Below are 14,606 nucleotides of genomic sequence, written 5' to 3'. Positions count from 1 at the left end.
TTCTTAAAGTTAATCATGTGATTAATTGGGACTTATTTTTGTGTTTCGTGTAAGTGAGAAGAGGTCTATGACCCCTTCCCTACTGCACAATAACCTATTTTCCCAGTACCATTTTATTAAACAAGTCTTCCCTTTCTCATGAATATGTGATGCTTAAATTATAATACATAGATTCACATTTTACATACATGAGGGTTTATTTCTGGCTACAAATTTTTATACTCTATTCTTGATTCTCAAGTAATTTTTAAAAATCTTACTTCTCTAGCTTTCTTGCCATAGAAGATCAGGAACTCTAGGTAAGTGACATGATCACATCACAAAGTGAGATCAACAGCCGTAAGGAAGAAACCAGAAAACACTGGCCATAAAAAGCAGCAGCATGGAGCTGCAGAGCCAAGGATGGGTTGAGAAGAACAGCCCCGTATGGGTCATCTGCTTCCAAGCCCAAGTTGAAATTTCATATTTCTAACGTTGACAGTTACCAAAAAAAAGTTAAGTCACATTTGAAATATGGTTTAATATGAAATACACATGCAATACATTTAAAATGACATGTAAATTATTTACATTAAAATAATTTAAGTAGAATGTTTGTTGCATTAACACATAGACTAAGAACCCTAACCACTCAAAGGTCCAGGTTCATTTTAAATTGCTCCCTGCTGTGAGCGACCAGGCTCTGTGCTGGGCACCTGGGTATTCTGTTTAAAGGAGTCTCATTGAGTCCTCTAAGAACTCTTACTGAGAAGAGGCCAGCAGGTCCTGTGCCAGCACCCTGAGAGGGCCAGCAGGGAGATGCTGTTCCTGCCCTCTAGGGGTCCCAGGCGGGGAGGAGGAGTGAAATGATGTCATCAATTTCCCAACAGTGTGCCAAGAGGAACCATTTCTTCCTGCTATGATCCCAGAGGACCACACCTATGAGATGGGGCAGAGTTGACATATGTGTCATTGTAGGTTTCACAAATAACGTGTATTTAATAAGTAAGTACACCTCCACAATTCACTTTTGGGGACTATCTCATTTTCCTTCCCATGCCACTGGGTAAAGAAGGCAGCATGAACCATCTCCGGCCGCCTGCACGATGGCAGGCCACCAGACAAGCACGCTCACCCGTGTGGGGACTGGCCGGGTCTGTGGCGCGCATGTATCTGGGCGTGTCTTCCTCCAGCAGGCGATGAGTCACTAAGCCCGTGCAGCTCTGCAGCAGGATGGGCTGCGTGTCCGTTTCGATTCCTTCCAGGCGCCGGGCAATTCTTTCTTTTCTGTGCAGGGCACCAAAGACAGGCCTCGTGAGCCATGGAAAGCGGTTCTCAGGGAAAGTGAATACTGCTTCACCAAGTTCTTCTACTTTCTAACGAGGTGCAATCAATTTCTTACCTTTTCATTTCTAAAAATTCTTTCCTCTTTGGTTCAAAGATTTTTCTTAATTCTGCAACTAAAATAAAACAGAAGAATAAAAAGATACTTCAGTGTTCAGTATCATGCATTCATTCATTCCTTCATGAGACATGTATCTATTGAACTTCTATATTATCAAACTTATATGTTAATATTGAACTTACATATTACATATTATTGAACTTATGTATATAACTTATGTTATAGTATGTTCAATAACATATATTCTTGAACTTATATTTCTGTTCTTAGATCCCGTGCAGTGTTTTCCTGGAGACTGTCTTCTAGTGTGAAAGGGCAGATGCCACAAGGGATGTGTAAACACACACACACACACACACACACACACACACACACACATCACAGGCTGCGCTAAGAAGTAAAACCATGAGTTCTGTTTCATCCAGGGGAATCAGAGAAGGCCTGAACATCAAGATCTCTCCAGCAAGCAGATATCTCACTATCTGTCTTTGATTCTTACTACGTTCAACAAAGTATTCCGAGTTTTTCCGCTATGGGAAACTTCTAACGTTGGCAGAAGCAAAGACCAGTACTAGAGCCCCCAAACGCCCATCAACAAGCCACAAACCCCATGTTTCCCCACACTCCTATTTCACCCTATCATTGAACCTGTAAAAATCTGTGACTAGCTGATCGTGTTTCCAGCCATCCCTAATTGAGCTTTATGGACATTTACCGCGGTTTAGGTTAACACAGTTCTAAGCATCCTCTTACCGGCTTTCGCTGCCAGGAAATGTTAACATTTGTTTCCCCGCTCTAATTTGGGTGGATAGATAAACTAACAACCCTAATTCTCCTGGTAACACTGGATGGATGGACAAATGTCTGGCTGACGCTGGGAGGGTCTCATGTGATACTGATGCCAAATAACTGTTTCTTTGGAGAAATGGCCCAATTTGGTGGAGAATAAAGGTCTCTCTTCTCACCTCCTCCTCAACCACGTGAATTCTCAAAGGCTCATCTGAGTGGCTCCTGTTGGGGACTCAGGAATACCAGGCAGAAGTGTCACTAACAGCCCTAGGGGTCCAAGGAACTTTGAAAGGTTGAGTCAAAGAAGAAACGCAATGGAGGCATACAAGAATGCTGGAATATTTTTAAATTTTTTTTAAGATTTATTTGTTTATTTGAGAAAGAGAGAGAAGAACACAAGCAGGGGGAGCAGCAGGCAGAGGCAAAGAAGCAGGCTCCCCATCCAGCAGGGAGCCGGATGAGGGACTTGATCCCAGGACCCTGGGATCATGACCTAAGCTGAAGGCTGACGCTTAACTGAGCCACCCAGGTGTCCCTTTTTCAATTTTCTTTTTTATTTTATTTTATTTTATTTATTTATTTTAAAAGATTTTATTTATTTATTTGACAGAGAGAGATCACAAGTAGGCAGAGAGGCAGGCAGAGAGAGAGGAGGAAGCAGGCTCCCTGCTGAGCAGAGAGCCCGATGCGGGACTCGATCCCAGGACCCTGAGATCATGACCTGAGCCGAAGGCAGCGGCTTAACCCACTGAGCCACCCAGGCGCCCCTTCTTTTTTATTTTAAAGTAAATTCTACATCTTGGGCCACCTGGGTGACTCAGTTAGCTAAGAGTCCCACTCTTGACTTTGGCTTAGGTCATGATCTCAGGGTTATAAGATCTGGCCCTAGGTCGAGCTCCACACTAGACATAGAACCTGCTTAAGATTCTCCCTCTCTCTCTCTCTGCCCTTCCTCTCCCCAACTCTCTAAAATAATAACAATAAAATAAAGTTAACTCTGTGTCCAACGTGGGGCTCAAACTCATGGCCTTGAGATCGAGGGTCACATGCTCTTCTGACTAAGCTAGTTAGGTGCCCCTCAATTCTGGAATTCAACTTCCAACTCCTTTCATTTCTATTTTATTTTTTTAAAGCTGTCATATTTAGTAATGAGTCAGAACCACACACACATACATACATACACACACACTCCCCTTTTATATTGCCCTTTGACTGTCTTTGGAGACACAAGCCTTGTTTTTATTTATTTTTAATTGATAGCCGCCTTACAGTTTTAGTTTGACTTCTGTTGAGATAGTTACATGCAACTAATGAATCATTGAACACTACACCGAAAACTAATGATGTACTATATGTTGGTGAATTGAATTAAAAAAAAGATAGTTGGCTTTAAAAAAGTCTCTCCCTCAGGTGGCTTTCCCAGGAACCAGAGTAGCTGGAGGCAGAGGTATACTTGCTCTGTACTGTCAATTACAGCTCTATTTGGAAGACAAGGGTATAATGGTAATGGTGCATCTGCCATGTTACCTTTCAAGGAAGCTTGACTAATACTAGCTCCCCAGTTAATCAAATTAGCTCCAGCAAGATTATGGTGATAAAACTTTAATGACTGGTAGTGCATATTTCGAAAATATTTCCAAGAATGAGATAAACTAAAGAGTATCAATTAACTATTTAAACCCCAAGAAGAGCAAGGGGTCATATTTTTCCTAAGAGTGTGCCAGAAGCTACTGGAACCAAATTCCAAGTGCTCTGAAAGGTAGGGTGCTTGGGATGGGGAGTTCCAGCCCCACGCCGGGTGTAGAGATTACTTTAAAATTAAATAAATAAATGTACCAGCAAGTTTATTCATTCTTAGTGGAGACCCACAGTGAATCTTTCAGGGGGAAAAAAAAAAAAATCCCTTAAATAAACAAATTACCTCTCAGTCAATTCTTTTGTAACCAATCTATTTTTCAGTTACCAAAATTTGCTTCATTCCTATAGACATAAGATTACAGGGGGGGGGGGCGGGGAATGATGTGGAAGACAAAAGAAGTCATAGAGAAGCTTCCTTTCCCAAGTCTATAATTTAAAAGTAAAATTAGGAAAACATGCAATATAATTACTCTAGCATCTCTAGTCCATGGGAAAACACTTCAGTTATGTAAAATAGAATAGGTTTTATTTGAATTGCTGATGTGTGCATATTTTTTTGGACCCTTTCCAGGAAAAAAACCAAAAACAACCACCTCTTCTGGGCTCTTACAGTCCTCCTTAGGCCCTTTGGTTGGAAGTTTTGGTCAGGTTTATCATAAAGCATAAAAGGGGCTGATACTAAGAAATCACAGAAGTCATCCCAGCTGTGGAAATCTATGTTGCCCTCCATTCTTTCAGTCATAAAGCACTACCACAGTTATGGTCTGGAAGATAGTGTTGAATACAATTGGTTACTGTTCATGATCTACCAAAAGCAGTCTTGTCTTTACTATGATTATATAATTTCAGACTTATAGAAAAATCGACACATGCTTCATAACATGTTTACAGTTTACTAAATTTATTTTTATCCTTTTCCATAGGCATATTTACATGTGTTATGTGTGTATAGACATGCATGAATGTACACATATGTGCATACAATTTTTTAAAGACTTATTTATTTTAGAGAAAGTATGAGGGTACGAGTTGGGGGGCGGGGCTGGAGGGAGATAGAGAGAGAGAATCCCAATCAGGCTCCACACCCTGTGCAGAGCTGGCCATGGGACTCCATCCCATGACTCTGAGATCATGACCCGAGCCAAATCCAAGTGTCAGATGCTCAACTGACTGAGCTACCCAGGCCCACCCACATATTAATTTTTCTGAACTATTCAAGAGTAAGTTGCAGCACGATATCCCTTTATCTCTAAATTTATCAGTGTGTATTTCCTAAAAACAGGAAATAAGAATGTTTTTTTTAATTGGATAAAGCTGAGACGCCTGGGTGGCTCCATTAAAAGCAGCTGTCTTCAGCTCGGGTTGTGATTCCGGGGTGCTAGGATCGAGCTCTGCATGGGGCTCCTTGCTCAGTGGGAAGCCTGCTTCTCCCTCTCCTTCTGCCACTCCCCCTGCTCGTGTTGTCAAATAAATAAATAAAACATTTAAAAAAAAAACAAAATTGGATTAAGCAGCTATAATTCAGCTGATTGTACACTGTGGTATAATGCATACCACTCATAAATGGTTCAGGTAACAGTAATAGCAATCATTGTATAATACAGATCGAAATAGGTGCTGTTGATCTAACTTCCATTGTAACGAATTTTCTACTTGCCTTCAAGTACATTCAAGTACATTAAAACTGTGACATATACTAAATTATTCCTCATCGCACTGCTATCTTAGCCTGCTGCCCTCCTCTAAGTAATTCCAAACAGTGCTTCTGTGCCAACAAAGATTCTATTAGTCTATTTCTTTAGTTATTTTTGAAGGGAATCAGACGGTCATTTTCTGAGTCAGGTAACTGAAAGGCAATTGACATCAGGGCTATCATACTTTACAAAGTTATTTAACTTGCTTTATCATAATATATAATGCCAAAACCCAGCATAATGTGGTCTACTGGGCAGTTTTCTTGGGCAACACTGTTTCTTTAATTAGCCCTGAGAAACAGGCTTTCAAATTATTGTTGAGTTCAGGCGTCCAAACCCAAGTACAGTAGAATCTTCCAAAGAAATGTAAGTGGCAGAGGACTGCCAAGAACACCTCCCTCCCACCCTGCACTTGACAAGCTAAGAGCACAGCCCAGACCCAGAAAGTCCTGAAAAGGAATCGGACTTCCCGCACTTTAATTTTCACACTTGGATGGCAGCCACTAATACAAAGACAAGCAGCTTATAAAATCAGAGATTACAAAACTAGAGGACTAAGGGGGCGGGGTGAGGGCTGAGAAGTGTGGGATTTCTTTTTGGGGATAAGGAGAGTGTTCCAAAGCGGACTATGGTGATGGATGCACAGCTCTGTAGATATGCTAAAAGCCACTGACCTGTATACTTTGGATGGATGGATTATAGATTGCTTGAATTATATTTCAAGAAAGCTATTAAGAAAGTAGACTAATATATTTGGTCCATTTCATAATGCATAAGTGGAAAAACTATTTTAATATCATCATCTTTACAGAGGTAAAGATTTTTAACCCTTGGATAACTTGTTTGTGATACACAGTTAAAGGAAGCCCCCTTAGAGAAAAAGTCAATGATCATTTTAATGCTCAATTTCACAAAGGCAAGAATTCCTCACTAAATGACCAGAAACTTCTATAAATGTAGAAAAAGACATAAAACGCTATGCCATGAAAATGGTTGTAATCAACTCCTACTTTCACCATTATATCGCCAAGAGCTGACAGAATCATTAAAATATTTAAGATGGAGAAGTGAGATTAGAGGTCATACGTGGGTCTTTCCAAATTCGGGTCTTTCCCGAATTCATCAATTACAGAACATAAAAGAAGACTCTGCAGAATTTACATGAAATTCAGGACGGGAGGGGTTCAGATACTCTTTAAGCACATTTTGAAGATCTTGTGAATTTAGAAACATAAATCTCATTAATACATGGTATTACCTCTGATTTGTGAAAAAGTACATTTTCATCAACAATTATGATACATTTTTTTTTATGATTTTATTTATTTATTTGAGAGAGAGAGAGGGAGTGAGAGAGCACAAGCAGGGGAAGAGGCAGAGGGAGAAGGAGAAGCAGACTCCCTGCTGAGCGGGGAGCCCAATATGGGTCTTGATCCCAGGATCTCAGGATCATGACCTGAGCCAAAGGCAGCCGCTTAATTGGCTGAGCCACCCAGGTGCCCCTATGATACATTTTCTAATGAAACTGGTAAATCAACTTAAGTTGTTCTTAAATTTTGGCACATATGGAGTTACAAGCTGTTGAACCTGAAAGGCACCTTGCATCTCATATACCGTTTCTAATTTTTCTGACCCTAATATTGCACGTGCTGTTGCTCATCAAGGAAAGGACCACGGCAGACAAAGAGGATGAGTGAAACAGCTTTTGCTACAGAACTTTGCCTAATCAGTCCAATCTTCTAAGTCCCTGCTCAAATCAATCTGTTCACTCTTGAACTTTGCTTGGACCATCTTCCCAGACTGTAAGCTTGGCTCAGATTCACCAGAGCTGCTTTGTCTTTCATGAAGAGTCTAAAAAATTGGAAGGCCCTTTCCATGTCACGCCATCCAGGTGGGAACCCGCAGCATGTCTCCTTCCCATGGAAGCCATTGAACAGCCAATGGGAGTGAATGAGATGGCAATGCAGCCCAGCAGGTCCCATGAACTATCAGAACAGTCTCTCTCCTATGACATCTCATCTACTTCTGTGTAATTCAACAAAGTATTCTCATCCGGGGCCTCTGGGACAACATGGAGTAAGTCTGTATTTCAGTTGACAGTTTTCTTAGTGCTTGAAAATTGCAAAATGTCTCTGTTTAAATTGTCTCCACAAGGCCGAATCTCTGGGGTGCTCCAAATACCCATCCCCGTCAGACTATGTCTAAGCACATCACCTATTCAATTCCTCAGGCTGTACACCCATGTATCAGTGGGCCTTTTAAACTAGATTTAGTGTCTATTAAAAGAATATTTTTCCTGGTCTTATCTCTTTTGGGTTTGATCTCATGTTTGTTTATTTGTTTCTTTCAGAGGACAAAATAGAAAAAAAAAAAAAAAAATCTGACCTTCCACCAAAACCTGTTTCTTCTGAAGTAATGGTTACACAGTGGGTTTAGCATGAAAGCAGTTTGAGAGCTGGTATGCCCCTCTTCCAGTATTAGAGTTGGGGGACACAAAGATCTGGTTAACATTTACATCATTTCTCAGGCAAAACACAGGGAGTAGTGGGCTCATGGCAGCTGCGAATGTTTTACTGCACTTGTATCTTTACCAATGAAAAAACGAATTCACAGAACACGTGAGTGCCTACCTGGGGAAAGAGATGCAGGAGCTATGGAGTGTCCTGGAAACCCAGTGGGCTGCCTGGCAGGGAGCTCTAAGATACTCAGTGCAAAGGCACCAGCAAAGCACCAAGAGGCAGAGGGAGTGGACAGAGTGGACCGAGTAGATAAGGGCTTATGAACAACACTCACTGCCCCCGGAGAAGGTGAGAGGTAGCAGTGATGACGGGGGTGGATTCTATGCTGGCTCTTTCTGTCGCCCTCCCCACCCGGCCTCCAGGGAATTCCCGAAGACGGCTAAAATGACAAGGATGGACACAGAGAAAGGTGCAGATAAAACACGCAAGAAGAGAGGTACCTTCATTAAGGTTAATTCTTGCAACAGGCAGAAAGGAACACAAAGGAGGGTATACACTGGAGCTTTGGAATGAATTCCCCTCAGAGAAAATCAGGTGACACAATACTTATGTGCCCGGGACACTGGTCAACCATTTAGAGAAAATCTCACCTTTTGGAAGTGCAGTTAAAATCTTAGCATCGATTCTTCTTTTGTGGTTAGCAAGCTGTTCTTTCTCTTCAAGCCAGAACTCTTTCTGAAAGCTAAAAATTAAATTATGCCATTAATAATGTTTAAAGTCAATGTGAACCAAGATATATGATGTTAAGTGAAAAAAAAAAAGCAAAACAAGAGTTACGTGACTGTTATACATAGTGAAATACATGTATGTGGATTACAAGTAAAGAGTTTTATTTCTGGGAGTTAAATGCTAGCTTTTTTCATTTATTTATAGTCAGGTCACTAAAACTTTTTTGTGTAACAGAAGAATTACGTCAGCACAGGTAGGTGGCATGGCGTCAGGGGTAACAACATGGCGGAGCCGCGAGTTGGACGCCTGGGTTGGGACAGACACTCTCTTCTACAGCCACTCACCAAGAGCTGGGGAAGCTTGGATTAATTGCTCAACCTTTCTGTGTTCATCTCTTCCTCAGAAAATCAGCAACTTGTCTAGGATATATACATGCTTTCCTCCAGGGCTGAAATTACAGTAAAGTAACAAATGTCTTCAAACAACTAAGAAATCAAAGCATGGTGAGTAGGTCTGAAAGGCTCATGAAGACCTGTCTTGGGATACAGGAGGAAATGAAGGAGGAAAGAATACGGAATTAAGCACAATGTACTTTTCTTCTCTAATGAGGCATATTGTGGGTATAATCTTAATTATCTTCATAAGACTCGGTGAGGCCTGAGCTGCTCAGGGCTATGCTGAGAAAGGTTTAACAGTGGGCTCCTTCCTCTTGCTCTCCCACCTGCTTCCCCTGAGCATGTGCTTTGCAGTCTCTACTGATGATGTCAATACTCCCACTATGGCCGATCTGCAAGCTTCGCATAAGACTTTCTGGAAAGAGACACATGCACTCGCTCTCACAAGGCAGTGCAAGCCAGCCCCGGCACACTGGCACTATCATCATCCCTGGTTTGCAGATTAGGAAGCTGTTACATGGTTTGCCCAAAGACGACACACCAATCTAGGGGGCCCCAGGCGGCATGCACCAACACCACGGGCCTCCGTGGGAGCATGTCTGGGGTTGTGCAAGACCACAGAGTTGCCACCACACAACAGGAAGAAAACTTAGCATGAAAACAGGAGAACTAATTTTCTTCAGTGACAGGATCACCTCCAGAAAGGTGAACAACAGCCTTGCAAAGGCTGAACTTCAGTGCAAAGTTGACCCTCCTGAAGGGCTTGTCCCCCATTTGCATTTCTGCCCTGCAGGGGTGCCTGTCCAAAGGGGTCCAGGGGGACTGGACTGAGAAAAGTTCTGTGCATACCAGGTAAGTGGGACACACAAATTATCTACACCCCATCCATCAATTCAATTTCAAGTAACTGGCGCAAGATCCAAGATAGGGGACAGATCTATCTGCTAGAACCAAGTTCATCTAAAATCTTTCTTATTGCTGATAAATGTGGTAGGGCTTATATTCATAAATAGGTCTGCCATATATTCATATTATTTCATAAAAAGTCTTGAGAATAAGTAGTCATTATAAATCACACTCCAAATGGTTTAAAGACTCTAGGACACCTGCTTAGGTCAGAAATGTGGACTTGGCACTGACTTCTAAACAGCGATCATGATGCAGTGATAATTTTTTTTTCAGTGTTTTATTCAGATTTACGACTTAGTATATAAACCAACAGAATCACATAACTGTAGAAGTATAGCCCACGGAAAGAATGGCATGCTATTGTCACCAGTTAATCAGCTACTTGTATAAACATCTGGATAAAGTTCTGTACTTTCTTCAGGAAACTAAAATCTCAGGAAAAGAATTCTCTACAAAAACAAAAATGGTCCAATCCTGGAAATATTCAGTTTCTCAGGCCACTGATCTTAGGGGACAAAGACTATCTTGTATTTTCAAACATAAATATCTGCATGCTTCTATTTACCCCCTTTTTTGTGTGCTTATCAAAAAGCCGCTAATGAAGACTGAGAAACTCCTCCCCAGTTAAATGTTTTTCTGAACTTCTACAGTGGGGTTTCCAAGTCAGCCCCTGACAGCTCCTGCACTTACCTTCTTCAAACAAGCTTTGAGAGTGTCAGTACCCATAAGAAGGGCAGCCTTTTCCCAGTTGGTCAGAAACCAGTGGGAAACCCAAGCACTGTCAGGAAAAGCTCTTGTGGCTCCTAACACAGCTTACTGTAAATGTGATTTACTCTACCCAGGTTCCCTCCTCTCCAGCCTACCTGAGTCCTGCTCTGTTCAAGGTCAGTTCCTCACGGAAGAAAGTCCTTGACCCCGTGCCTGTCCCACCACACACCAAATCTATATTATGCACCTCTGTTGTTTTCTCTCATGGTATCCTGGTTTCTTACTTGTAGAACATGTGGCAAGCATCTTATTTCAAATTATTGATTTATAGGGGTGCCTGGGTAGCTCAGTCAGTTAAGCCTCTGACTCTGGGTTTCAGCTCAGATCATGATCTCAGGGTCTACCACATGAGAGCCCATACTCTCTCTCTCTCTCTCAAAAAAAAAAAAAAAAAAAAAAAAAGACTCTGGAACATTTGTGAATGAATAATCCCTTCCCATCATCTTCTAATGGCTAATAAAACACAAATACCCTGGGGCACCTGGGTGGCTCAGTCCTTAAGCATCTGCCTTCAGCTCAGGTCATGATCCCAGGGTTCTGGAATCAAGCCCCACATGGGCTGCCTGCTCAGCAGGAAGCCTGCTTTCCCTCTCTCACTCACCCTGCTTATGTTCCTGCTCTCTGTCAAATAGATAAATAAAATCTTTAAAAAAAAACAAAACCCACAAATACCCCAAAGAGCCCAAACATCACCCTCCTTTAATTTTTTTGAGTCAGAGGCACCAAGCAGTGTGACTGGTGGAGCCCAATCCTACCTCACACAATGGGAGCCTCCAAAGCACTAAGCTCCACGCGCTCCGTGGCACTCTCTTCGTGGACCATCACCCCTGGGACACGGGCTCTCTGCCTGACAAGCTCTGTAGGCACGGGTGGGTTGCCACAGCTCAACCAAAAGCATAAGAGTGTATTTCAGAATAAAACATATAATCCTCCATATATAGCTAACGTAAATGCTACAGTCTTGACTTTTGACTTTTGCCATTAAGCTGCACCTTTTGTATTTTTTATATATCTTCATCTCCTCTGAAATAGTGCTCTCTCAGGACTAAATTTTTCATACCCTGCCTCCTTCCCTCTGCTTCAATAATCTAAGAAGCATTGCTCCCTGCCTCCACATTTTTTTTTTTTAATGTGTCCCATTGACCTACTTAAATGCCAACAGTAGAAACAAGGGGAAACTTCAGGAGAGTGAGGACAGGATTTTCCGTGGTTACTAGCGTCTGTCTTTGACAAAATGGGGCTACACCATGACTGATCAGTCAGCACCCACGCTGGGAAAGGCTCCCTCTGATCTGTTCACTCTTTTACTGTTGTTCACATTACAATACACAAGAGATCAAAGTCTACTACCTCCTCTTTGTACTTCAGCATCTAGTTGATCTGAATGCTCTGAAGGAGGCAAGTGCCTCCATCTCCAGCCGATTTTACTCTAGTTCCGTGGGCAGGAGGTCGTCATTTGCATGGATCCAGAGGACCTACCGCCCACCATTTTAGAGCGGCTGTGTCCCTCTGAATCTGCTTTCACTGAAACGTCTGACCTTCTAGTTCATGCTGCTGCTATTCTTAAATAAGCAACGCTTTCCTCTTCTTCCTCTTGCACAGCCACTTACTAGCTCTACTACAGCTCTACCAACCTGCCAGGAACATACTGGGAACTAAGCTACTCTGGTCTGAACATCTGTATTCCCCCAAATTTAGATGTTGATATCCTAACCCCCAAATGTGATTCGATGAGGAGGTGGGAACTTTGGAAGGCGATAGGTCATGAGATAAAGACTTCATGAATGAGAACAGTGTCTTTATCTTATAAAAAGAGACTCAGAGACCAACTGTACTTCAATTAAAATAAAACAACTCTTCTGAGAGACCCAGTGATCTCTCTAGCCCATTCCACCAATGAGGACACAAGAAGTTGGCTGTCTCCAACCTTAAAGAGGGCCCTCATCCCATTATGCTGGCCCTCTGATCTCAGACTTCCAGTCTCCAGAACTGTGAGAAGGAAATTTGTGCTGTTTATAAGCCATCCAGTCTAGAGTATTTTGCTATAGTAGCTGGAACTCACGAAAAGTATAAGCCTTAGATTCTATCAAAAACATGGCAAAGATGAGAAATACGGGAAGCTGTGTGAAGCCCCAGAAATGTAAGATTTCCTGAGTTCAATAAGACAGACAACCTTACCGATGACCCTGGCTCATTACTGCTCTAGATGGCCTGATACTAAGACATGGATCAAATCCACCAAGGCTTTATCTCATCTAATGTGCTCACAAGATCGATTTTGCCATTTTCAGGCCAGGGCAGGACCAGGCTCAGCCTGATGAGAACAGCTGTTTATTCAATGCCATTGAAATGCAAACCCTTTATAGCAAAGAAACAATGTCATACATGATACATTAGGAACGAAAGCATCTGAGTGGAATGAGGGGTAAATCAGGGTTGGGTCCTTCTACCATCACCAAGTGTAGACTGGGATTGATGCCTACATGTCTTAGAGACAATAACTTTGTGTCACCATTTGAAAATCTCAAATTCTATCAGGGACAGTGATCGACAAAGAAACATCTGGGACACAGCTATCTGATTTGGCACAAACTTTAATTTTTATGAGAGCTTAAATGAATGATTATGTACCACAGCATCTCAGCATGTTAGGTATATTGAATCAGTGCCCATAACACCTTACAGTCAAGGGAAATGAAATGCAAAATGATTAAAAGACCTCACTGGGGGACACCTGGGTGGCTCAGTCGGTTAAGCGTCTACATTTGACTTGGGTCATGATCTCAGGGTCCTGGGATCGAGTCCTGCATTGGGGGTCCCCCTGCTCTGTGGGAAACCTACTCTCCCTCCCCCTCCCCCTCTGCCTCTGCCTGCTGCTCCCCCTGCTTATGCTCACTGGCTCTGTCCAATTAAAAAAATTTTTTTAAATCTTAAGGAAAAAAATAAAAGACCTCACTGGACAGATGGATTGGTTGGGGGTGGGGAGAGAAGGAGGGAAGAAGGCAGGATGGAAAGAAAGAACAAGGCTAAAGTTTCTCTTAAAAAATCAAAAGCTCTCTTACCCGATGGACAGACTGCAAAAGAACATCCCACACTTAGAGTCAGGTACAAGAAAGAAAAGATAATAGCCCTTCACAGGTTCAAAATTTTATCTGATCTGCAAATAGATCATGTTCCCATAAACAGCATTAATGAATACAAAAAGAATCTTTTTTGGCTGAACGTACTATTAGGTCAGTTTGCTTCAGACATTTTAATAAATCAAACTCTGGGGAGAAAACATACCGCCAAACATTCAAACTCATGAATTAGGAATTTAGGAGAATAATTCTAAAAGCTACCACAGATCTTCAAAATTTAAGATTCCTTGAGCGAAGATCACTTTACCTTGAAACTCTTCTTTGACTTGGTAATCCAACGAAGCTTAAGTTTTTCTGGTTGAAATCTAAGGGGAAAGAAATGATGTAACATTGAAATAGCTATACAGTAAGTTTAAAAAAAAAAAAAAAAAAAAACCTCCAATGGAAAACAAAATTCTCCAAAGCCCCTTTGAACATATCACTTAAGGAAAAGGAAACCATTAACCAGACAAGACATAAGAATACAAAAATGACACCTTTTAGGAATCAAATTCCACAACATGCATTTTACACAGGCAAAGCTTCCTCCCCTCTGAAATTTAGCTGACATAACTCTGCAGGTGGGGAGGGAGGAATCGGACATAGTTCAATGCTATCATTGAAATTTGTTATAGCTATAAGAATACTCAAAGCAATTAAATACTGAATAGCACAGTTATGTACTCAGGGGAAAAGAAGACAAAAAAAAATTAAACAATTTC

At 41.7% G+C, this 14,606-nt stretch overlaps 1 protein-coding gene across 15 annotated transcripts in view; it reads right to left on the bottom strand.

Moving 5' to 3' along the window:
- The window catches only part of SVIL (supervillin), a 228,422-nt gene that overhangs the window by 82,681 nt on the left and 131,135 nt on the right, over positions 1 to 14,606 (bottom strand). For all 15 annotated transcript variants that reach the window (XM_059184181.1, XM_059184179.1, XM_059184180.1 and 12 more), the window contains 4 exons: positions 14,153 to 14,210; positions 8,615 to 8,706; positions 1,382 to 1,439; positions 1,115 to 1,266 (listed from right to left, as the gene is read on the bottom strand). In XM_059184181.1, the coding sequence (XP_059040164.1) occupies positions 1,115 to 1,266; positions 1,382 to 1,389 (160 nt within the window). In that variant the 5' untranslated portion in view covers positions 1,390 to 1,439; positions 8,615 to 8,706; positions 14,153 to 14,210. The remainder of the gene's footprint in view (positions 1 to 1,114; positions 1,267 to 1,381; positions 1,440 to 8,614; positions 8,707 to 14,152; positions 14,211 to 14,606) is intronic.

Source organism: Mustela lutreola, chromosome 8 (genome assembly GCF_030435805.1).
Source record: "Mustela lutreola isolate mMusLut2 chromosome 8, mMusLut2.pri, whole genome shotgun sequence".
Classification (NCBI taxonomy): Eukaryota; Metazoa; Chordata; class Mammalia; order Carnivora; family Mustelidae; genus Mustela; species Mustela lutreola.
Note: the sequence above shows the minus strand (reverse complement) of the source record. Positions and strands in the feature narration are given on the sequence as shown.